This window comes from Patagioenas fasciata, chromosome 9, assembly GCF_037038585.1.
Source record: "Patagioenas fasciata isolate bPatFas1 chromosome 9, bPatFas1.hap1, whole genome shotgun sequence".
Taxonomy (NCBI): Eukaryota; Metazoa; Chordata; class Aves; order Columbiformes; family Columbidae; genus Patagioenas; species Patagioenas fasciata.
In genome coordinates, this window is record NC_092528.1 from 15,036,962 (window position 1) to 15,063,165 (window position 26,204).

At 39.7% G+C, this 26,204-nt stretch overlaps 1 protein-coding gene and 1 long non-coding RNA gene across 10 annotated transcripts in view; one reads left to right on the top strand and one right to left on the bottom strand.

Moving 5' to 3' along the window:
- SPHKAP (SPHK1 interactor, AKAP domain containing) overlaps nucleotides 1-23,587 on the bottom strand; it is a 72,284-nt gene extending 48,697 nt beyond the window's left edge. For 5 of the 9 annotated variants that reach the window (XM_065844693.2, XM_071812503.1, XM_071812502.1 and 2 more), the window contains exons 1-3: nucleotides 23,477-23,587; nucleotides 6,313-6,415; nucleotides 236-346 (exon numbers count right to left, since the gene is read on the bottom strand). In XM_065844693.2, coding sequence (XP_065700765.1) covers nucleotides 236-346; nucleotides 6,313-6,415; nucleotides 23,477-23,535 — 273 coding nt within the window. In that variant the 5' untranslated portion in view covers nucleotides 23,536-23,587. The other 4 variants (XM_071812499.1, XM_071812500.1, XM_065844694.2 and 1 more) reach the window with 4 other exon arrangements.
- Nucleotides 21,380-26,204, top strand: part of LOC139828636 (uncharacterized) — a 153,180-nt gene continuing 148,355 nt past the window's right edge. Inside the window, exon 1 of the long non-coding RNA XR_011740495.1 lies at nucleotides 21,380-21,467. This is a non-coding gene — a long non-coding RNA (uncharacterized lncRNA). The remainder of the gene's footprint in view (nucleotides 21,468-26,204) is intronic.

Below are 26,204 nucleotides of genomic sequence, written 5' to 3' on the forward strand. Positions count from 1 at the left end.
AACCTCTGCACCTCTGCAGTAAACTTTATTAATGTGCTCCATATAGAATCTGCATGCATTTTTGCTTTGCATGTTTTCTTTTAACAGAGCTGGAAATTACAGAAACTATAGATAGATTACTATGATTTCTGTGTCAGTCATAGACTTTTCTAATTTAACATGCACTGTGGTTATCCCACACCCTACCCAAATAACTCTCAAAGGACTCTTCCCCAGAGGAGATCACAGTACTTACTGAGGCACAGTTGCTTTCTGACTTGTCTTCCAGAAAGCCGATTTGGCATGGTGTCCTCTGGTTCTGCAGCCAGTAGTCTGTTGATTCTAGCAGACTGTTACTGCAGAGAATCTGTTAAAATAGTTAAAAATTGTTAAAGTAATTGAAAAATTTATTCGGTCCTACTGTGATTTGGGGGTCTGAACTCTATTGTTGTAACTCAAAGGAAATCTTGCCTACCAAACTGGGGTGGGGGGAGGGGGGGGGCGGGCAGGAATGGGACTCTTCTTCTTTTTGGACCCGTCCAGTTAATGCATCTTCAAACATGTGATTTTTATATCTCCTAAATAATTAGCCTATTTTCTTTCAGAACTGAAAATCCCTGGAGATACTTGAAGGAGATGCTTAAACTCAACAGTTTTATTGGAAAATATTGCTAGGAGTTTTGTTCTGTGTTAAAGTGACAAACATAGATGTTGAGAAAACTAATTATTTAATTTTACCAGAGTGCACAAATTTGCAGCCTTTATGATTTACTGTACTTCTCTCTGCAATAGATCAGTATTATCCATTCCGCTAGCAGCCTCGTTTCTGGGACTGCCCAGGCAACAAACTCTTTCTTTTTAAACACATTTTTCTGCTTCCTGAGAAGCTGAAGTACTTAAGACCTGCTGTAATGAGTACTGAGCTCAGTCAGTACCCTGAGGCCAAAACTTTGCATTTAATCTCTGTTTTCACTCAGTCCTGCAGCTTATGCCACAAACTTATGTCAAGCAAAACCAAAATGGGGCTACAGATATCCATAGACTATAAAGAGGCAAACCAGTTTTGCAAGTCTGATGTGTAGATTGAACTAAACTCCTTACTTGCTGCCTCTGTACTGATATTCTAGGGAAGAGAAGTGAGAAGAACTGATGAGGCCTCTTCATTTCTCAGGGAAGATGAATGACTGTGGAAAGCTGATCTGGGCAGCTGACACAAATTTCTAATACCCTAGAGCAATCCAGATGTAAGCTTATTACCACCCACACACTAACACCCACTCTAATTTTTATCTTTCTGGCAGCAAGCCAGTTAGATAGTTAATACTGTACTCCCTGTATTATTCTATATTGATTTCTGAATAAATGTCAGCAGATAAGATGGATGAGAAGGTAATGGGAAACACCACAGTCCATAAGTTTGGCCTGCTTCAGTGTCCATGTTTGTTGCCCTTCGCAAAGGCTTTGCACCTTTGGGGTGGTTGTTTCTCAGTACTCTAGTCCTGCTACGGGATTTCTTCCAAAGAGATTCTGAATAGAAATTTAGGGTTCACAAAATACTTGGAAAAAGCACTGTGCCCAAAGACTTTGCTCTGAGAATGATAAAGGTGCATGAATGCTTCACATCAACACCAGTCTCTTCTTGGAGGCTGCTGGATAATCTTGTTTGCCAGTTGAGTGACTCTGCACTCAGTAAATTTTATGACCTACTGTCTCAGTGCAAAAAAGATTCTTACCACCATAACAAACTCGGAGAATAGATGGGGAAAATAATATAGTTCGTATCCCAAAGAAACAATTTCCTGTTAGTGTTATAAACTTTTATTTTTTAATATACTAAACCATTATGAACTGGTTGGTAAAATCTAAAATCAAGCTTTTTTTTCCTCTTTTCCAAGAGTTATCATCCTCTCAGGCTATTATGAAAACATAAAGAATTGAACATATACATACATGCACACACACATGTATATCTATGCATATAGATATTATTTCAGACTTCATCTGATGCTAGATCTTTTCTTACTCAAGGGCTGAAGTATAATTACCTGCTAAGACATAATGTCGAATATATAAGAAACAGTTCTCTTTAGCTCAAATAGCTCTTGCTTATAACAAGCAGTCTTGTTTCATTTCCTTAAAAATAACAGTGAATTTGTCTTCAGCCTTAATCATTTTAGATCTTTCTCAGAGAGTTTCTGAGAAACTAGAATAGGCAGAAATTATCACGCAGGAACAAGCCGCAGAAATCCTTGGTACTACTCTTTGTCTCATAAGGACTTGAGGTGTTCACCCAACATTTCAGAACATCTAGATGATACCGGATGTATATTTTAGATGATAAACCCATGAAATGAGCTCAGCAGTCAGAACTTCACCTAGTTTTCCTCCTGTGGGTTGTTAAATGACCCCTGGCAGCTCTATCTTTGTTTCAGAGGATGTTTTTTATTGGGAAGCAAATACTGGTAAAGCACTAACAGAAGAAATAACTCTCTTGAAGAAACGTTTCAGTCAGGTCATGGTTGCTTAGCTTGGGTCACTCCAGAATGGTTTATAAGTTGCAAGGCTTTATAGTACGTTTAAATTTTGTATGTGGCTTTTTGTAATAGGCTTTGAAGTCAAGGGTAGAAATTATTACATGGAAGTTTTGGACAGCATGTGACTTTTAAGTAACCTCAAGGAGATGAACAATATTAGTAGGATGATGTTTTCCCTGGGCCAGATTCTGCTCTTATGTGTGCAAAAGTAGTTCTACAAACACACTTGCAGCCAGAAATGTGAAGAAGGGTGCAATTGGCATAACATTTTTACTACTGGAGGCTGGAGAAAATAATTTGCAGCAATTTGGATTTGAAGAAAACAGGTGACAAAAACAAAACCAAATATACTTGAGTCCACATAGCAGAAGTTGGTGGGAGTCAGCCGTCTAAGGAATAGAGGGTGGCCTAAGGTCATCTGGAAATCCTCTGGAAATTACTCAGAAACTGTGGGAAAGGGATGCATGTAGATATATGTGGGAGTGGCCTCTGTGCATACGATCTGGTTTTATACATATCTCAATGGTGTTCAGGAGACAGAAGTGACACTTGAATAAGTAGTGGCACTAATGAAGGGTAAACTTTGGATAAGTTTAAACTCCACCTTATGAAATGCAAGTTTCTGTATTAGGACCATTACAGACGTTATTTCTCAGAACCTTCCCATTAGTACTTCTTTGGAGGAAGGATAATTTGGGCCACCCTCCAGTGCTGATCACAGTAGGGTTACACATGCCTGCTAAGCAAAACTGCATATATAGTAGATGTGTGAACTTTTGGGCATATTTCTTTGGTAACAGACAGCAATATTATCAGGGTCAAAGACAAACATGCAGGAAGAGTGAATGTAATACTTCTTACAGCATCTTGCTATTGGAAGGCAATTCTCCCTGGTAACTAGGTGTGTGTGTTTATATAAGGAGGGAGTTGGCATATGTATTTAAACTTGTTGGGATAATCATGCCTTTACAGGAAAATACTTAAGACCTTATAGTAAAATAATGTATGATTGCAATTATTGAAAGTGTATAAGCTTGAAGGAGCTAGCCTAAATTAACAGGGCTAATTAGTTAATCAGTTGCAATGTGAGAACTGATATTCCTCAGAGATGTAACTCTACTAGTGCATTCTGATTGCCATTTTTGCATTTAAGCATGTTTTCAAAATATACTAAGCTGGTCTATACCAGAGGATAAGAAACCTGAACATGTACTCCTTCAACTGCCAGTCAGCTTCTATATAGCCTGCATTTTTAAGGCAAATAGTATCACTTGCCAAAATTTCCTCCTCCTGTCTTGTAATTCTCTTCATTCTTATCTAATTGAGACAATTTCTGGGCCAATCCCACTGTCGTATATTGTCAGCAATTTTGCTGAATTCAGCGAGTTTACTTCTCATTTGCAATGGCACAATTGAGAGCAGAACTTGATTCACTGACCGTACTTATGTGTAACAGCTGCACACGCCATACTGCTATATATCTGGTTCAGAGCAGGATCATCACACTCAGAAAATAATTCAGGAAGAATTTGCATCATGCACTAGATGTGAAATCAGCAGTAATTCATGGTTCTAAAAAAAAGTTTTCCACTCTCATCTAGAGACTCAGCCGTCAGCATTACTCAGTGTGTTTTGAATCAATGAACTAAATCAGCCTCTAGCAGAGCGTGGATTAGAAAAGTCACTCTTTCCCAGAGGAAAATATTGCATACGAGTTTAGTATAACAGCTTCCTGCTCCCTGATTTAGATCATAAGACATTAAAATACTGTAAATATCTATAACCGAGACAACATTAAAAGGGCTCTGTTCCACAAATGAAACATCTGCGTCTTCATGGCTGATCATCTTAATTGCTTTGGTTAATTACTACTCATCAAAAAATATGTGAAAGTGGGACATACAGAATAATACGAGATATCAAGGGGCACATCTTCTGTATTTGTTCAGATTGGTCTGTGTAGTAACAGGCCACATCTCATATGGTTCCTGACAGGAGCCATTCACACTAAATACAATGACTCAAACCTGCAAGTCAACCGTTTAAACTGTTCTTCTGCAGCAGGAAGCCAGAGCGTTTCACTCCACCACCAATTACACACCTAACTTAAAAATCACTGTAACAGAAGCTAAAGAGAAGGTAATGGCCTATTTTTGGTAATTCTTTATCCTTTTCTGCATAAAAAAGGAGAGTGGTAACACATTCTGTGACAATGCTGTAAAGAAGCCCAAAATATCCTGCTGTTTGTCAGAAGTGAATCACTTATTTTAGTGTGCTGACAATCATAAAACCAACAATGAAAATTTCAAATGTAGGGGATCAGACAGCTGAAGCAGCTCTAAATCATGTGCCAAAGGTTAGCCTATAAAAGAGAGTGCTTCTTCTGAAGGTGACCAAGCTGGGAGCATTTGTAAGCGTAGTGGTGGTACTTCTGAGTGCTGTGCCACTGTCCTTCAGTCTTACATAAAACAGATAACTCTGAGGTTAAATTAAAATTCAAGATGTTCTCCCACACAATAGATTTTCTACTTATATGAAGATTCCCGTTAAAATCAGCAGCACTTTTTGAAAATCGGGTATTCTTTTGCAAATAAGCACTTTGATAAAATGAAATAGTGACACTTTTTCTTTTAGCTGTGTTGGACTGAACTGGAGAAGCCCGGTCCCAGCATACACATCGGTCTATTCAGTTTTTATACCTTATACGTATAACGAAGTTCTGTATACAGACAATGCTCACCCCCCTACACCCACAGTGTGGTTTTCAGGATGAGGAAGATAAATCTTTATCGTCTACATGTTTTATCTCTCTCTCTCTCTCTCTGTGCTTACATTTATAGATATATATTGTTGTTATTTTGAAAAAAGAAAAAAAGGAAAGCATTATTTTTACTAGTGAAAGGAAAAGTAAGAATTATGGGAAAACTGAATGAATTGTAAAGTTTCATAACATTTCTGTGTTAGAACAAATGCTTTCTTATCAGCTTGAGAATTATGCCTGTGGGAGACAGTAGGGCTGTGAGGGTTATTACAAAGTGAGAGATGAAAGATGACCTGCCCTCCTCAATAGGTCTTTGGTAGTTGCCCCATTCCTTCAGACTGTACTGCCATAATCTGGCCCTGGGGTGGAAGAATAAAAGGAAGCATGCATGATCTTCACCTGTATATTCTTGGTTGTACTGAAATTACCTGCATACATAAAATGTCAGTCATCTCTGACTCCTGCTAATGATATACGTACACACACAGGCACCGGTTGTTTGTTTGTTTTTTTCATCTGCATCCTTTAAATTAGATAGCTACGTAGAAACCCATTTTGAGCCAACAAAACCAGCAATGGTCAAATTTGTACTCTCTCTTGTGCTGCTGAAATCCTTCCAGTCAGATACTAGGAAAGGCAGAAAGCTGTTTCATGAAGGATGCTCCCCTGTATTGACCTGAGAGAAGCGAAGCTCTGGATGTTCAGGCTGAGTCCCAGAAACTTGCCAGCTATTGAGGAGCAGTCCTGAAGGTATTCACATTAGGCATATTGTCAAATAATGAGGAAAAATAGGAATGTCCTGGGGGAGTTTATCTACCGCATATCTATAATGCATTTTGAGACCAGACAAGTGTAGACCAGGAAGACAAAATTGCAAGATACCATAACAGCGCCCAGAATTTATTTTTCTGTTACCAGTCCTTTTCTTTTTTAGGTATCAGTTAAATTTTGTATTCCCCAATGAAGATACAAGCTAAAAAGGAAAGCCATAACCTGGGATATATCTGCCTTTGAATATAACATAAATTTAGAAGTTACCTTCTTACATGCTGTGACAGAGCTTCCCAAACTGCTTGCCGAACTGTCTGTGCTGCTGCCTTGGTGCTCTGGGACTTCATGCATCAGTGGAGATTCAGAGTTGCTGAAGAACAAAAAAGAAACAAACCCCCAAAAAATCCTTTCCAGTGACTCAGCTACACAGGTAACTCAAATGATACCAAAATACAGTTCAGTAAAGAGATGTAGCTTAGGATATAATAAGCTGTCTATACTCTCCTTGCTGATGTTACTAGTCTATTTATTAGCTTAGTTTTCCCTTTTTGGAAGACTCTTCTGAGCTACATATTTTGGATCTAAAGTAGCAGAACACCACCTTTGAAGACTAGAAAATAGCATATAGCTGCCTATAACCATACCTGCCTGTCTTGAATGACACTGTAAAAAGTGGTACTGTCTTGTTTCCATTAGCGAGCAGCTTAGAGCAGCAAATGAAGTACTTGCTGCATTAATTCAGCTTGGTAGTTAAAATAAATGTTTACTGCATTTTTACCTGCCTGAATAGAAGAAAATGGGTAGTGACTAAAATGTGAAAAAACACAACAGGAGTGGTTGAATTTCTTAATCTAGATGGAATAGCTTGATACATTGTAGGTTTAGAGCAAAGGTAAATCATGCACATACTCTGTTTTGTGAGTCAGCTGTACACAAAACCACAAAAACAAGCTCTCTCAGCCAAGTTATTTGCATGCACAGCTGGTACCACCCCTCACACTTTTCTTTTGGAATGGTTCAGGCCAGTCTTGTAAGGTCTTCCTCCATATAATAATCAAACTGTCACAAACTTAGTGAGGCTTCTCTGGACATGATGTGATTGCACTTAAAGACCACAAAGTGCTAAAGGGCTGTTTCTCCAGAAATGTGCTAGGGAAAGAGTATCCTACATGACCAAGTTCTACTTCCCAAATTGGGTCTCTAGAGTGCCTTTAATTTATTGCAAGTCATCTCTGACAAGATGTGGAACATGTTGTGATAGACCACAAGTGATTGCAGCACCATGGCTTAACTAATAATCTTTCATCAGTTCCAGTGGGATAACAGAGCATGTGCAATTTCCTGGTACACTCAATTAAGAACTAAAACGCATTTTTGCACCTTCACTGGAGCTTAAGTCAGTATGTTAAAAGGAGGCTACATTCACTCATAGCCCAAATGCACAGGCAAATATTGTCTAAGTACCCTCCTTGATAAGTCCACATTTAGATGTGGCCTCTGCACTAGGTACAACTGAGTACTCTCAGCAGAAGCTGTGCACTGCCTCTTTTTATAAGATGCATCATTTCTGCAATCTAATAGTAAATTACAAATCAAGTCTGACCTTCAGGTTGAAGTACAAGACCCATTGTTTTCTGCTGCTCTACAACGAGAGGAAGACTGAGTGGCTTTGCCACTGCTTTGTCCTACAGGGACTTGATATGCTGATAATGAATGTTTGCTTCTAGTTACACTGTGTGCAGGGAACCGAACTTCTTGTACATAAAGTGTTGCTGAGTCTAAAAGCAAGGAAGATGATAGTGTGGCCACTAACTGAAAGCCATTTTGAACCTTAATTAAACAGTACAAATAGAATAGTACAATAAGACATAGCTGGAAATTATAGATAAGGAGTCACATTCTGGAGTACTAACAAATTTGTGCTATCTCTGGATGATAGTCCAGTAAGGGGTTGCATATTATATGTTCCACACAGAAGTAAAGCTGTCTTCCTAGTCATGTGGAAGGCAAAAAGATTTGTAAAATCTTCTTAATCCTTTAGAAAGCTGGGTTCTTAGCAAAATAAACCCACTTTTCATTTGTAATTATAGAAAAGCTTGTTAAAAGTACATGATAAGTGAAATAAATGTAGAATGACATTAAATGTTTTGAATGAGAAAAGCCTCCACCTCAGACTGAATTTCAGATAGGCAACATCAACTGCCTTTTATGTTACTGAAGTCTGGTAAACCTAAATTTCTCTTGTCAGCTATCCTAGTCCTAGGAGCTGCATTTTGTGTCCCACTGATTACTCAAGAGCACAGGTAAAATCAGCGATTGTGTTTCACAGGACAAGGGACAACACATTTACGCATATCCGTAACACTTTCAGAGCTCTTTTTTGTCTTAGGGTTTATGTTTCCCATGCTGTAACTGTAGAGCAGAACCTTTGCTCCCATGCTGCATTGCAGTTCAACTCTAGTACCGTGCTATTGATGTCAACTCCAGGCTCCCACTGTTTGCAAACAGGTTCATGCAATCAGGGTTCACAGTCACTGAAATGCCGAAGAATTTTAACGCATAAATGCTAAGTTATGAGAGCTACTTTGGGAAATAGTTTCAGACTCCACAGCCTTTTCCTCAGTGAGTTTATGGGTATGCAATTTCTAAAAGAAGTAGAGAGAAATGCATAGCCTCACACCTTGGCGACCATTGATGGTCAGCTACAAGAACATCTCTGGATATCATAGCAAGGTGATATGCAGCAGTGCATACTAACTGGTGGAAAAATGAGCACCTAGCTGAGGTTCTTTAGGTTGGACATTCAATATCACAAACCTGAGTCTTCCATAACTCAAGGAAGTGCAGTGTATGAGGTTCTGTCTAGATACCTTCAGATTCATGGGTCTTTCAACAGGGAACACAGGTCCAGATCAAAGCTTCCTCTTTCTTAATTCTCTGGGCACCCTTTCTAAGCTTTAATTTTCAAGATGTGATTTCTTAAGAGACCCTCCTCAGGCCATACAGCTCTGTCACCTTAGCTCTGTAGCAAAGTCACCAAGATAAACCCAGTTTTCATTAGCTCCCCAGGGAAAAACTATTCTGTCTTTGAGAAGCTGACCTCATTAGTTCCTCAACAGCAGGAAGCTGAAAGAAACTGCTCCAGAGATGTAGCCATCTCATAATCAAATGATAGTTCTGCATTCACGTACCCTAGTCATTACTTCACATTAAGAGTTTACACAAAGCACTAGTCTTTCAAGGCATCTGGCAGAGATTGGTGCATTTTCACTACAAGATAAAGCAAGCTGTTGAAAGTTTCAGGTCTTAATTCTCACCTTTGCTTGGCTCCCCTTAGATGTGCTCATTTGATTTAGAGCTATCACAAAAGGCCACAGGCATAACAAGGAATCTCTGTTAAAGATGTCTCCTTTGATGTGAGAGATCTTAATTGACAATTCACCTTCCGCAACTGAAGCTGGGAACTTTGGCCTATGACCCAGTGTTAAGAAGTATGCCATTTTCATTTTAATATTTTCATTAACAGGAGTCTCCACAGTCACTTATTTGCCACCAAGGGCTGTCTTACTGATTCATGAATTATGACTGATACTCTTCCTGCAAAGCTAAATGCTCTCATGAAGAATGCAAACAAATTTCTTGGAAATTAGAGGACTGTAGTAAATAGCTAATGAGGTTTATGGCACTAACTGTAATAACAATACATCCTTTATCATTGACCAAAATGGAAGCCAACTGCTTCTATTTTCCTACATGGAATAATTCAAAAATCCTGACCTTGATGACTAAAGACTTAATCAAAAATACACAGCTGCTCCTAAAAATAATTATCTTTGCAGATGTGGCAGATGGTGCTACATCAACTACGAAGAGGTAATTTAAAGAATTCCCCAGGTTATCACTAAAGAAAATTAATCTTGTGAAACAATATCAGAAACTCCAATTTCCTATCATCTTGAACAAGCATAAGCAGTTTCCAAAATCTTGCTGTTCAAGAGTCTTTCCTAAGGAGCAATTTCAATAAATAACAAGTGACCATTACACATATATTTTGAACAAATCCTATTATAGCCTAGTGCTTTTCATCTCTTCATTATGATTCAGCAGCAGATCTCAGCATTTTGAACATACAAAACATACTGATCCATGAAAAAAATAATCTTGATGAAGGAAGTGAACAGAACAAACACAGTGAGGTTTCTCGGTGCAGTTAACTCCAAGCTATAGTCAGCTACATATCTAATGTTTTGCTAATATTTGTAGTGAACACCATGACCAACAAAAAAAGGAATTAATCTCATTTTGAAACAGAAATATGAGACAAGTGAAAGCATAACAAAACACTTCAGCATATTCTTACCGTCACACTAACAAATAAACACGAAAACCTCACAAAAGCTGAGGAAGGCAGCTGCCTTAATCCACATCCTAAGAAAGCAGCAGTTTTGAAAGGCTTGCAGTATTCAAACGGCATCCCTTAACTTCAAAGCCTTTTTGAAGTGGGCAGACTAGTTACACTCTTTCTTCATGCTACGTTTCAGATTTTACAGTTTTAAAATTTACCTTTACATGTAAACAGGTCAACAAACTCACTGGCAGTAAAACCTTTAGATATAACAGTGTCAAAGTTACTATTTTGATCCATAGAATTGTTTTTTATTCAGTCTGGATCATGTGTGTACTTCAATCAGAGCACACAGATGGTTAGTCAAACAGATGCTCTATAAATACCTCAAAAAAATGTCTCTCTGATTTTGTTATGGATTTGGAACTCGTGCAGAATGTAATTGCTGGCAATATCAGGGTCTGATCTTGTAAGGTATTCATGGACTTGTTTCAGTCTCCCTTGGCTGCTGTTGACTTCACTGGCAACTGACAATACCGAAAACCTCCTGTCCTCATCAGACCCAAGTGTTTATGCAGTCTAACAGATACAGGATTGGGTTACTAGTTTTACAGATCCCTGCACTAAAAAGAGAAGTTTAAGTGCTCTATACTCAGATTGCTCATTTCATAATATCTATTGGGTACTCTCGATTTACATTTCATTTTTATCAGTGATAGAGCTGCAAGAAGGCCAGGTCTTTAGCTATGTGCTAGTGAAAAACAGGAACAGAGAAAAGGCAGTCCATACTGTGGTACACCACACAATAAAAAAGCCTTTTCCTTCCACGTTCACAGAGCTCTGAATTTCATTTATTCTGCTCCAAATTTAAAAAGTGCAAATAAATCAGAAGCCTCTGCAAGCATTAGCAATGATCAGCCTTCTTTCAAATCATGTTTTAAAAAATTATAAAAAACCAGACAAGTTTTATTGAAGGATAAATGTAAACCAAACTAACTACATTTTATATGATCTACTTAGAAATATTCCTTCCTTCCTGTATTTACTGATCGAATTATTAAAGGAAAAATCACAAAGTTTTATGTACAAGTCTGATAAAGTTCTCCACATTCAATAGCTATGGCTGGGTATACTCAGACGAAAGAGTTGACAATCAAATCAAGGAGCTGGCAATCAGGAACTGAATGACAAATGATTGCGGGGGTTTTTTTGGTTGGTTTGTTTTTGGTTTTTTTTGGGGGGTGTCTTCTTTGTTTGTTTGTTGTTGTCTTGTTTGTTTGTTTTTTTCTGTTTTGTTTTTTGTTTTTGTTTTTTTGATGGTTAACTATATTTCAGGAGTTTACAGACAGAGACTCAACGTGATATGATCTGGGCTTTTGACAACAGCTGATAAGCATCCTACCTTTTTTGCATCAATCCCTGGATTTGACATGACTTTAGGACAATTCCAGGCAGACGTTTGTTATGCTGGTAGAATGGCTGCTTACTAAGGAAACCTTCTAGAAATGACAGGTTTAGACCTTGGTCAGAAGAGATTACACAAAAGAGCACGTGAGGAACCATGAGATTTCTTCCTGGTAGGGTGCATGAGGCGAAGAAAGATAATGTCTAGAATGATATATAGGATGCAGTATTGGTAGCAATAATTTTTGAAGAGTTCTCTATTTGGAGGATTTTTAGAAGGTATAAAAAGAAGCCCTGGATCAACAGCTAGGAAGCAGACAAGGTCTGATGAGGAAGAATGACTGAACCTGGGAAAGATTAAGGAACAGACCCTTAAATTCATGCAGGGTTAAAGGACTGCACCTTATGGAGATTGTCAAAAAGACAGCCAAGACTGCTTCTGTGCCCTGAAAGCAAGGAGCCTGTATTTGGCTCTGGAGTGCCAGATAGGTGGGGAACTAAGGCACTGTTGAGGGTTTGACTGCAGGAGAGATAAGAAATCTTGTTAAAGGAAGGATTCTCCAAATTAGGTGGGCACTGCTGATCAGGAAGACGATTTTAAAGAGAGACTGAATTCACTATCTCCAGACACAGGTATTACAGAGACAGAATGAGGCAGTTTCATCTCCTCTACAGCAAAGCCATGGTCTTGCTACTGTTTAAGCCTACTAAGTCAGTAAGAAGCAATATAAAGTCAGAAATATCCTTAAAAAGATGTCCCACAAAAAATTCCATATTCACTTAGCGTATGTAAGTGTACTGTACAATAGCAGCTGTCCTTGTGCGGTAGAAAGGAGAACAAAGAGAAAACACTTGCTTTTCCTCTTAAACAAGAATGTTCACGACTGTGTATTTATTAAGCAACTTACATTATTACTGCACTTTTGATGGCAATGCCTATGCTTAATATAGACTCTGTTGTTAGTGCAGCACAGTGTAATATTCCAAGCGTGTGATGTTATCTGATCTTACTTTTTTTAAAGATAATGGAAAAAACATTGTAACACAGCTGGAATCTGGTGCAATTTGGTCCAAATTAAATACATAACAAATGTGCAAGCAGCTCCCACAGATTTCAACTAGAAATGGAAATTCTCAGCGTTTTTCAGTCAAAGATGTTGCAAATTAGGCTCTCATGCTATAAACCACTGGGAAATTTTTTAAAGTCTATTTTAAATGTTTTTTGTATCTGACAAACAACTTGTGTTCTCTGACTGCTTCTCTCATTCTTTTGCTGTGTACAAACTACCAGGTGGGCATTTCAGGAGAACCAGTGGAACATGACATAGGAAGAAACAGATGATTTCATGTGGAGGATGTTAATCTTGGCTTAACTAGTTTACTAAGTATGTTTTAGCACCATGTTTATATTATATAGCCAGACTTCACAGTCAAGCCTCCAGACCAGCTTTTGCCATTGACCCGTGTGTTTCTGATTCTGAGTGTTAGGGCAACAAGACTCAAATACTGACAAAACAGGCCTCAAAGTGCAGCACATGCAATCATGTATTTCACTGACAACTTTTCTTAAAGGTTTGCTTTTAAACACCTCAAATATACTCTTTAAAGGTTTTCATTAGTTAAATTCAAGACAGATACTAAGTATTTCCGAAAGGAAGAGAAATGTGACAAAGATGCTCATTACTTAAAAGTAAGTGTGTATGTCATGATTTTATTTGAATAGAAAATGCATGTAGTTAATCAAAACTTGCTAGCTGTTCCAGTGTTTTCCTTTTTAGATTGATTACAAATCAAACAGAAAGCGTGATTGAAACATAGTAGGTACTCAGGAGTATGTGCATGATAGGAAGGTGAACATTACTTGCATGTTTTGAATGGCATGTTTCTAATGTTCTGCAGACTTTCTGAAATTCTTTGTCCCTGTTCTCCTCAGAAGTAATAACTCTGACTTTGGAAATCTGAGATTAACAAAGGGCTGACTTGTTACCAGATATTTAAGAGAGAAGCTTGGGAATTTCCTACTGTCATAGAATCACTTCCAGTGACTTTTAAAAAGGTGAATGGGAAAGCTGTTTGTTAGTGAAAATGGACTAGTAATACTGGAAACTCAAATTTTTAAATACAGAATCTGAATTATGGAACGGCTTGAAGTCCTGGGGAAAAAAAAAAAAACCTATGTGTAATACCAGCCAAGAGGCCATGATATCATGCTATACAGTGGTCTTTATTACAAATCACAAGATGCTAGAATTAACTTCAGCATAGTATAGTTAAAGATGCAGGTTTCCATACACAGACATTAATGTTTCTGAATACTAAAGGAAATCATAATAAAATATTTTTCCAAGTGTCTGAGGATTTCCCAGCCATCAGAAAGCCACAAAACTTATCAGAAAAGCACAACAACCTCTTTTTTCTTCTCCTTTTTTAACTCCCCCTCTTCTCTTTTTTTGAGGGCAGCATTGTTCTAATTCATGAAGGAGGTAACACATTAAGTGGAATGGTGAGATAACCTTCATCCTCACTATAACAGTGGCTTGCAGATAGTTTGGCAGGCCATCAAAGACATTTTGTTCTTCTTTTCGGCAGAACAGATGATCTAAGCAGGTATTTTGAACCCACCTGCTCAAATTCCTCTTTTTCGCCCAGCCCTGAGAGAATTAAGACTTTGCTGCTGTGAGCAAAGCCAGAACCTTTGGTAGATATTCTTCCATGGAGACTCCACCCTTCTTCTTCCATTCTCAGAAATAACGTTAAGCAATTGTAAAATAATTTCTACAGCTGTATAAATGAAGATAATTCATAGTCTGTTGTCATTAATTTCCTTGGACAGGTAGCTTCACCAACGCATCTATATATTCAAAAAACAACTGGTCAAAACTACTCAACATGGTTGTGATGTTGGTCCCTATTAAACTCAATTTGTCTGTGGTAAATGTTTTATTTTAACAGTATCTAAAGTACTTTCAAAAGGACCTATCTATTAAATGTATTAGTTCTTCAACTCCATTTTGGTTTCAAGCCATTTTTATTTGAAAGAAAGCCAAATTGGTTTAGATTCCTGCTAAATATTTCAAAACACTGTTTAGGATTATAATAGTGTTCAGAAACCAATTTGTTTTTATCTTAACTAATGATATCAGAAAAGTAAAACAATAGTCTAAAAATAAGCACCTTCATTTAAAATATTCACAGAAATTTCCTATTCTCTTTAATCCAGTATTGTTTTTATGACTACCCGCAGTTATATTCATAAACTATTTAAAATGTCAGGGTACATTCTGAAGTTATTTTAATGCCAAAGAATACATTCTGTCACTGCTTCTTCACAACAGATCTTATTTTAACATTATTTATATGCCTGAAATATTCCTGAACAATTCTGATTTGCTACTAATATCCCAAAGGAACACAAATCTTATACATTTTTATACTAAGTTAATATGTCAATAAGTAGCAATCTGTGACAACTTATAGAAAACGGGGCCTCAAAAACCACTTGTTTAAAAGTATGAGTTTTTTTAAATGTCAGAGATGTGAATAAAATGAAGCTGTTTCTAATTATCTTGGCTTCTAATATGATAAAACATACTTTCGTATAATTCTATCAGGATACTACAAGCATTGTCTTTAGTTCAGCTTGCTTGAGTTTGTTAAACTTTTTTTCCATGGACTGTAATGTGATTAACAGGATTGAGTGGCAGGTATAAAGGCAATATTATCTTTTTTTTTTTTTTTTTTTTTTTTTCCTAGCTTATACCAGTGTCAGGAAAGCATGAGATTTCAGTCCAAGAGATTATGATTGAGTTTTTTTGACAAGATGAGTCCTTTTTCTTTCTACACCCTAAAATTGATTGCCTTTCTAACTATATATAAGGAACATATGACATCATCTCTGACAGTCTAGAGGTGCATCTGATCAATGAGTTATTAATTAAATTAATCTAATTTTTTGGCATGATGTAGAAAAACTGCAGAACTTCTTCAGCCACTGCCTTACAATGAACTTCAGAGTAACTATGAAACTGTTGTTATGTTTGAAATTTTTTTACTTGTTCTTGCTGTGATGTACAAGGTCCAGCAGGACTATCTGTACCATTGACTGAGCTCAGATTAAGCTCTCAGATAACCTTATCATTACTTGCAGTGTGATTACGTGAGTACTTGCTAAATTGGTATTCTTGAATTGACACCTAATGCAGAAAATATAGACCAGACCATGTGTAGACTGGGATTTTCAGTTATCTACCTGGAAATCAAGAGGAGATTTTGTTGCAGAGAATCTGAGAGAGATTAAATTGCTCTTTGATGCTACTTGCTCTTTTTCATGCTTGGTCCTTACAGACAGAAGTGTTTCTATTAGATGTTAGTTCAGATACAGACAGGTTCACTTGCACCATAATCTAGGAATAATCCTACAATAACTTCAGTAAAGCTGACCACGTAGTTGTAACAAAAAGGGTACATAAATTGTCCATCTGTATCATAACCATTAGCTTGTCCAGGCTTCTTTTTTAAAAATAAGAATAATGAAGCAGCATGAATTTTTTGTATATTGTAATGCATCCAGAAATGTCAAATGGCTGTTAAGTCACAGTACAAAGGAAGCTGAAGGTGGTCACTGTCTCTGGGGCAGGGATGTTACCCCGCTTCAGCAGAGCCTAGCAGCAGCCATGTTCTTCCCATTAACTTCATTAACAGCAGAGGCTGCCTCTTGTTTCTTGTGTTTAAGTTTTACTCTGATCAGCACTGCAAACACTAAGCTTTTTTGATTCAAAGGAACAACAACAAAAGGCGTATATGCTTAAATCCCAGGTTTTGTAAAATTACTCTAGTTTTATTAATGGGGGATCACTGTAACAAATTCAGCTGGAGAAAGACACAGTATAATAGCAAGGTCTAGTTCTGTATACCCCAAAAGCAATCCATGCAAAAGTAAATCTGGTTCTATGGCTTTTTTTTTTTTCCTTTGATTACTGGATTTGGATTATTATTTGTATTATTTGTTATGGTGTATCTCTAGTTTCTCAGTACTTACTCAATTATTTTTCTAATACATGATATCTTAAAAGCTATGCCTTCTGAATCAGAAAATCACCTGTTAAACTCAGAAATTATGTGCTTACTTATGAATTAATTTTACTTTTATGAAATAAAAATCTGCTACTGATGATAGTAACTGGAGACACCTCTCTCTCATAGTTGGATGTGTTATTCCATAATGTACAGTACTGATTTCCATAATCTTAGAAATATGGCTATACTTCTAGAAGTATGAAAATTTTGTACTTGGCAACTATATTAACATTTAAAGCACATCATGCAAACCACTGATACAGTTCATATGTACTACTTGCTTTTAAGAATGCAGACAATGTGGCCATCGGATTTCACTTTTTTTTGGCATATAAGCTCTTTAATAGTCGTACTATTACTTCAGTATTTTTATATATTCAAGAAGCAATTAATTTTTTTCTAGTCAAGGGGAGGACCCTATTCCAAATTTTGTGTGAGAATAATGAGCTTTTCATTTCAATATCACAGCATGCAAATATTTTCCCTTTAAAAATAAACGAGCTGTTCCTTTTTATTGGATGTCTGCAATGGTAATACAGATATTTCACTGAGAAGGAAGACATTGCCTTGACAACACAGAAAATGAACAATCTATAGGCACGTTATTGAACTGTTACCCTGCTGATTTGATCTCTTCCTTTTTCAAATTGAAATAGCATAGACAGTTATAAATTAATCTTGGGGGAAAAGGATTCTGACCTAATTTAAACATGGTTCTGAAAACTGAGAGACACCTTTTCTTTCTCCCTTTAATATTCTGAAGAGCCACTGCATGTAATGAACAGCTTCACTGCTGGCAGAGATGTGCTGTGCCTGGTATGTGAAATTCTGATAACTGTGCTATCTCACAAGGACTAAATGAGGACCACTGAAGTTTTACATTTTTGAAAGAAAATACAAGTCCAACCCTATGCAACATTCTAAGTAAAGTGAGCCTTCACTGAAGGGGAAATACAGTGCCCAAGTAATTTAAGACTACTGCACAGAGAAGCACTGTAGCACCCCTTGGCCTGAGGACTCGCTCTTTTCCCACAGGTCTGTCCCTGAGCTGGGTGGTTTCACCCAAGCTTTCTGGATTAGCCCTGCCCATATACCTTGTGCTGCCTCTCCAACAAGAACATTAACATCCATGCAAGAAAATACCTACAATTCTAACTGGTTACATAGATGCTACTAAATAACTAATTCTATACTATATCCCAACACATGGGTGTCTGGTGTATCTTTGGGAAAGCCAATCATCAAAGTTAAACTATTACCCAAATTGAGGCATCCTAACTCCTGTACATCTTCCTGTTTAAAAAGTTTGAGCTGTAACTCAAAGATGTCTTAGTTCAATTAATCCTGGTTTTCAGCAATTTATATAATCAATCAAAACTTCTCCAGAAAACAAAAACCTCCTGTAATGCTCAGAAGTTGGTTGTTGCAAGTGCATGGAGGCAGCTCAGAATAGAGTGGACAGCCCCAGTCTTAAAAGTTACCACTTAGGGTTATACAGGACTCATTGACCACTTTTGAATTTCACTATCTGGGAAACGTGCACTGCAGCATCAGGTTCTGTGTTTATGAAAAGTCCTCTTTCTTTCAGCTATAAATTAAACAAGATTTAGAAGGGAAACATCCTTTGATAAAAAAACACTCACTACCTACTATGTGTCATGGGCATTGGCAGCAGCCTGATATTTGATAATAATCAGGCAAGCCTTGAAGTGAAGAAAATTAATGAGGAAAATCAAAGAGAGTAATGAAAACAATCCAAGCTTGAGAGGACTAAAAAAGAAGGTTTAAAATTCACACTGAGCACCAAATATATCCTAGCAATCATGGTATTAATCTGCATGTACTAAATTTGTACTTGTTATTAAAACAGAAATATCCAGTATAATTTTTTCCCTCTGTTTTCAGTGAAGCAGAAGGAAAGTGTACTGTACATGCAGTCTGAAGCACTATCTAATCCACTGATAAGTGAAGAACTGGTTAAAAAATTGGGAAACAATCCCCCCCAAGCTTCTTACGTGGAGCTCCTGAGAGCCACGAAGTGTTTCACAGTGCCCTGTACCTCCCAGTGCCAGGCAGGCTTGCACTCCTGCTCCTCCCCAGAGAGCACAGCCAGCACCGTGCTTTGACAATTGGACAATTTAGGTTGCTTTTGATTTTATTAATAGCTGAATTTTTTCTCCCCTCAGTGAAGTAAAACATCTCTGAGAATGGTTGCCTATGTTTGACAACATAGGTTAGCTAGGTTAATGAACTCTAAAATAATTCCCCATGAAAACAAGATGCAGTCCCGCCACTGACAATCAAACTGACATTGTAAGGAGATAGTGAATATCCAAAATGATCATGTTAGATACTTTTTTCTGGCTACTTCACTCAAAACATCTGTAAATTCTTAAGCCCATTTTTATTTAAATAAGATTTGTTATACAGCTGTTTCTCTTTTACAGAAATGGAGAGATCTGGAGAACTACTCTGTAAGCTATGTGGTCAGTCTCATCAAATATCAACCCTCACCACTTGAGTAGTTGTCTTTGCTTACTTCATTCCACTCAGCACTGACAATTGTCCAAAATAAATTCTTAATACTGATTCCTGTTGTATTATATGATGCTCTTCTGTTTGTTTGGGGTTTTTTAACTTTTTTTTTTTTTCATGATTTTTTAAAAATTATTTTCACCAAAGCTGTTTTCTCTGTTATACAAGATCTGGGCTGCTTTGCTGGACCACAAGAGCAGCTGTCACCTGAAGTCTGTGACATTAGCGTTACTGTGTAAGTGACCAGTGGCAATGAGCGTGTGCCACATGCCTGCTATCTGTGAGAAAGCTCTGATAAAGCTGCAGCTTTTGGATCTCTTCACAGCTTTGAATATCCTAGCATATTCATCAAATGTAAAAAATGTTTGATTTCCAACTGGACCCTATAAAACCAAAGAGGCTTTTCTTAGCCGCTCTCTGTGCTTTTTTTGCCTAAGTTTTCTGCTACACCAGATATTACTGAGATGTAGCAAAGATATTTCATTTTGTGTTGGTGATACAAAACTTTTTGTACTACATGGAGAGTTTCGTAGAAATAGTCAGACATTCTTTGGACTTGTTGTTTCACTGTTTAAAATACAGAATTGGCTACTTCTCATCTCTATTGGGTGGATATGCATTTTAATTCTTTTGAATTACTGTTCAGTCTGATGTTGCTTCTAAGCCCTAGCACTGCTTCTATTTCTGAATTGAAGAACAGTATTTACAGTGTGTTGAAAGCACGTGCCAGTCCAGAAGATGTGTCTGAAGACTCTTATATTCCAGCTAGGACCACTTTCAGATAAACAGGTTTGGCCAAAAGTTGTATATGTGTATAGGTTTAGTTTCATAAGCTTGAGCAGAGGAATGGCAGTGTTACCAAAAAGGGTGGTTGTATTTCCTTAGACAGCTGTGCAACAGCATCCCAAATAGTCACCATCTTACACAGGGAGACAGAAGCATGGAAGTTCCTGGCACATACGTAAAAAATTCAAGTATTTTTCTTCCTGCCTCTTGCCTGAAGAGGTAAAGTGAAAGCTGATATGTTAAAGGTCTTAATGTGGTTTTGTTACTCCACCATAAAAAAACCCAGTAATTTGTTATAGACCACAGTTCCAGCTTCCTGACTGTGATATGCACCAAAAATGTCTTAGCTGCTGGAAGAAAAAGTGACAGCTACCAGTACTGTGCAGTTCTCTGCAGCTGCTCATCTGATCCCCAGGGTAAGTGTTCACAGCAAGAAGCTACTGCCAGAAATGCTAATTTATCAGCGGCTATCCAAAGGCCACTAGCCTGCTCTGCTCTGCTCTACAGTGGCTGCAGGCATCCAGAACCAGTGCTTATGGTTTTGCCTTCAGATATGGAAGCTGAAGCAAGGGAAGTTATCGAGCAGGAGTTAAGGTGCACCCTGAGTTTATGTAGAACTCAGTTAACAATTGCAGTGTGTGATAGAAGAGTCAGCAAGGTGAGCAGAGCTGTGGCCTTGGTTTAAGAAGTTGAGTGTAGATAAGGTGTGAATAGCCGCAGAACCAGGCCAGTGCCCAAAGTGATTCTGTAGGGAAGATGCAAAATACTCTTTGATTCATAACAGTTTCACGGTGAAAACTTTCTTCGGTAAGCTAACTCCTAAATCTATCATTCATTGTTTGTATTTCTTGACAGCTGCTGTAACTACTTCCCAATTAAAGTTGCCCAATTACTGTGTGGTGGGCATGATGAGCTGAAAGAGTATGAGGAAAAGTTATCTGTCCCATGTCTTCACAGGTGTGCTTTTTCCCCAAGATTTCCTGGTGAAGACAGGAATGGCCTAAAGTTACTCACTGTCCTGGTCACCTTCTTTCCTGGAGTCCTCTGACCCTTATTCACAGACAGAATGTATGAAGCACATATACCTGTTCAGCAAAGAAAGGGTTACCTTGATTAACAGATAACAAGCAGCTGACAACATACCAGCTGCAGGAGATAAAAGGCATGAAAAAGAGAACAGTTCTTGGTGCAAGGAAGTCTGACTTGTTTGACCTACAGGAATAAAATCTCTCATTCTTCAAGAAGAAGAGAAAAGTATGTTGCTCACAAGAGCAAGGTAAGCCTTGGCCTTGCTACAGAAATAGATAATGTTTTCTGGGTGATAGAACTAGCTGGGGAGATGACCAGATGGTAGATCTCTGGAGCGGAGTAGGATTTGTTTTCTCAGTTTTATACACTGATGAAAAGCTTATCAACAATTGTGTGGATTTGGAAGGTGGTTGTATGCCTATGAGGAAGGAAATGTGTAACAATGAAAGCAAGACCACAAGCAAGGAAAGTAGCAGCTCGTTTAATTCGTAATACCTTTTAAGACTGTCTCTTTGGAATATCTGTTTCATCCTAACCCAGGTTACTGGGGTCAAGATTATATTCTACCTAATTTTTCTTGTAGAGTGTGAAATATAGGCCATCAGATCAGATAACTTAGAAGTCTCTCTGGCCTTAAACTCTGAGTCTCACTATCAGATTGTGGCTTCCCACAAAATATTGAAGTTTGTACAATCACCTTGGTATTCAGTGTGTAGAAATTGCCTATAAAATTACTATCCACATCAAAAAAAAAAAAAAAGGAAAAAGCTGAATCCTGTTCATTTCACTCTGAAATACCAAGGGGAAAAATCGGGAAGGGCTATTTCTAGGTCAGGCAATTCAGATCAAAGTGCAGAAACATTATTAAGCACTATTCAGCCAACTCTCTTTGAGGGGCTGCTGTACAGCTTTTTGTTTCCTTCAAGTGAATAAAAGCAATTTCTCCTGCAAGTAATTATCACCCACTTAAGCCTCTCCCTTCCCCAACCAGTTCCTCTTGAGTGTGCAGATAGTTATATATCGTTTCACTACCTTCCTTTTAAAGCCTGTGTTTTCTTAGAACTTTATTTCTATTATTTTTACTACTTGTCTCTCATTGGGACACTGCACTGGAAACAACTAAAACAAAACAAATTGTAATAATTTGCAACATAGCTTTTTATCCCTGGTAGTCTTTAGCATACTTAAATGGTACAATTTATGTGATACTTTTGTCTGCCTCCTATCATCAAAATGCAATTTACTTGTGATTGTCGAAAATTATGCTTAACCGCATCTTGCATCTCCGGTAGACTGCTCCTATCTGTGCATCAATTTCCGTTTTGAAGGAAGTTTTGTGCTAATCTGTTGTTCATAAGTGCTATAAATACATGTTTGATGGAGCTTGGATAATAAAAGTACAGTGCTTTTTTGGTTTTCCTTCATTGTGAAGGAATCTGATTTACGAGGTAGGGTACATGCATCGAAGTGATTTAAGCACAATATCCCAAAGGTATTTTATTAAGCACTAATTATAATAACTTACCGAGTTTCTTAAGACACTACGGTCTGAAAATAAGCTGTTATAGCGAAAGCAGATGACAAAAATCTACATTTTTTCTTCTTAAGAAAAGCCCTTTAATTGTTGCTTTTCGCGTAGGAGCAAAGCCTTGACCGCCTTCTGACAGGTAGCAGCGCATCCCCAGCCCTTCTACAGCTGGACGGTGCCCGTTTCGGCTGCTCCCAGCCTTCGACCTCCGCGGCCGCTCCCGCCGGCGACGGCTCCCCGCGGCCGCCACCGCCTTCCCCGCAGCCGCCCGGCCGCGCTCCCCCTCGGCCACCACAGAAGCGCAGCCCGGCGCCTGCGACCGCCCCGCCGCGGTGTGACAGCCCTCAGGCGGGGGTACCCCTTCCTCGCGGGCTCCCCGGCTCCCGTACCGCGATAAGCCCAGGTACGGGTCCCCGGCAGCGGGCGTCCAGCGCGGCTGCTCACCGGGAGGGGACCGGAACCGTTACTCACCGGGCAGGCGGTGCGGACCCGCGGGCGCCTAGCGCGGCTCCTCACTAGGAGGGGACGGGCGGCACCCGGAGCCGTTATCCGTGGGCAAGAGGCTGCACCTGGAGCCGTTATCCGCGGGCGAGCGGCTGCACCCGAAGCTGCTGTTGACGGGCAGGGACGGGCGGTACCGGGAGCCGTTACTCAGCCCCTCGCGACGCGGCGCAGCTCCACGCGCGCAGGCGGCGGCGCGCGGGGAGGGGCGGGGGCGCGGGCCCTACCTGGCAGCGGCGCGCGGGGGGCAGCCGGGCTCGGCGTCGGGCGCGGGGCGGCCGGACATGGCGCGCGCGGCGGCGGGACCCTCCGCTCCGGCGGTGTCGGGGCAGCAGGAGCGCGGCTGCGGCACCTCCCGGCCCTGCCCTCTGCCTCACTCCGCCCCGGCCGCCTCCCCCGTCCCTCCCTCACGGCCGGGTCCGCGGTGGCGACGGGCCGGGGGCCGCGCTCCCCGGGGTAGCGGTCAGCGAGTATCCCCGCCCGGGGCGGCGCGGGCTGCGGCGGGTCCGAAAGCGGCACCTCGGGCGCGGGCTGGCCGGGCGAACGGTGGTCACGCAGGGCAGCGCCGTCCCTGGGGCTCTTCACGCCTGAGAAGCGCTGCCGGCCAGCAGGTGTCCAGCCCGAACGGGTCGGGAGGCGGCGGGTCGGGATTGTTGCTGTTCCGCGGGAGCGATGCAGCGGCTGCCCCGAGTTCGGGATGCCAGGAGAAGTTGCTGCTGTTGTGCTCGGTTTGGGGTGTGGGAACTGGAACGTGACAACGAGGCGTTGGGTGACTCCAGCAAGGCTCGTTGCGGACTCCTCGTTATGAAAGTCATGATGTTCTTGGAGCCCCAGCCCCGTAAACCATGTGATTTAAATGATGGAAATGTTCTTTCTTCCTGTCTTAAATGCAAGACTCAAGAATTTAGGAAAGGAGCCTACTTAGTTTACTATCACTTATGTCTCGTTTTTGGCTCCTTTAGACTCTATGATACTGTTACTCACAATAGCAGTCCGTCCCCCCCCCTTTTTTTTTTGAAGAAAATACTAAGTGTCTTGTGGCTTGGCTTTGTCCTGTTTACGCACCCACGTCTGAGAATCTGTGCAGTAGAATTATTAGAGTTGGTCTCCAGTCATGCAAAGGTGAGATTAAAAGCATCTGAGTCACAGATGATGCACATTGTAAGCATAAGTTATTTGTGAACCCTGGGCTAGGGTGTCTGCAGAGCCTCCACGGTTCAGTAGGAGTCCTTTGGCTCAGGTGTGAGATTTGCAGGGCTGGAGACATCTGTCATCACCTTGTAGTTGCTGGCAAGGTCCCCCTTTTACTGAGATTTGTTTTCAACACATTTATGATGTAGGTCAGAGCCTAAGGTCTGCTCTGTCCAGTTAGGTGATGAATATTTTACTTTTGTTAGTTACATAGCATGCTGTGCTCGACAGAGGACTTCAGCAGTAAAACTGTGGCAAGAACTTATAGATATCCACAGATATTGCTGGAAGCTTGACTGCTGTATGGTGAGCCCTGCTCTTTAGTCATTGCTGTCTTTGGAGGAATGCTCAGTGAATTCAAAAGCAAAGAGGAAGGGCAGGTGGCAGGGATAACTAAATCTATGCTTTGACAAATATATTTTTTCTTCTGCAATAAAGATTCCATGTTTCTGTCCTTTAAACACACCATTCTGGTGGGGTTTTTTATACACCTCGCTATTCCCTTTAGTTGGCACAACCTTGCGGAATCAGGAAATTTAGTGAGTTTTGGAAGGGCCTGGGGCATGTGGAGGGAATTATTTTATATATTAAATCAGATTTTGTTCTCTGTTCCAATTTACAGTGCAGAAAGTTCTTAAGCGTACTTAGCAGACAGAGGTGTGGTATCATTTAACTACTGAACCAACATTTTTCACTGTTAAGAAAGGCTACCTGAAGGGTTTGCTCTTGATTACTTTTGCATAACCAAGAGGAGAAAGTTTCTTGTTAATTTTTAAACACCTATCAAGACTTTGTACTAAAGATATGGATTATCCCTGCTATTGTAGCAGTCATCTGTCAGCTTGTAAAGTGACAGATGAGAGATGACAAGGCTGATAGCTGCATCATGGTGGTTAAGGGTAAATGGGAATCAAAGCAATGGGAAGTATTTGGTTTTAAACTTAAACTGGAGAAGCTGGGAAATCTAAGAGAGACTGCAGCCTCTTAGGGGAGCACTTGAGATATGCTGGCCAAAAGCCAACCCATCTGACAGCATAGAGACCTGAGGAGTCTTTCCAGGCTCTGAGTGAGTGGAAAGTCCTGAAATCCAGAGCCAGATGAACCAGACACTTTATCTGCCCAGGTTGGTGTTGAAGTTGATTGTCTGCATGAAACGTTACCAACTCTGTTTAATGCTCGAACGTCAGCCCCTCTGATGTGACTCCCTCAGCACTGTGCCATACCTTTCTGATGGTCTTACAGTGCTCTTGCACCCCTTCATTCTTGGAAACAGACTGTAATGCACTTCCCTCTTCCCCAGTTCTTACCATGCATATTCCATGTTTTGGGGTCACTCAGGCTCCCAGGTGTGCTGTGTTCCTCAACCCTGTTGACTGTTTCTTATCAGCTCTTCTCTAACAGACACCATTGCCCTACCCATGTAGTGCTTAATATTTTCTATCAGCTTTCACTTGATCAGTTACTTTAATTTCACCTATGTTCTCTCATCTGATGACTTGCATCAGATGTCTAATTTTGTATTTTAAGTATTCTTTTTTCTCTTCCTTGTTGTGGCACCCTGATAAATGTTGTTGTCACCAAGCTTCTAATCTTTCACACATTCTTCCTCATTCAGTAGCTTGTCTGCTCCTCCTTCTCTGTCATTATCTTATCATTTTCCTGCATTTCTTTTGCCCTCGATGTTTACTGTGATCTCAGATTGAGTCCACATGTGACCCTTGCCTAAATGTCTCTTAGGTTGTATTTAAGCTAGACATTAAAGCT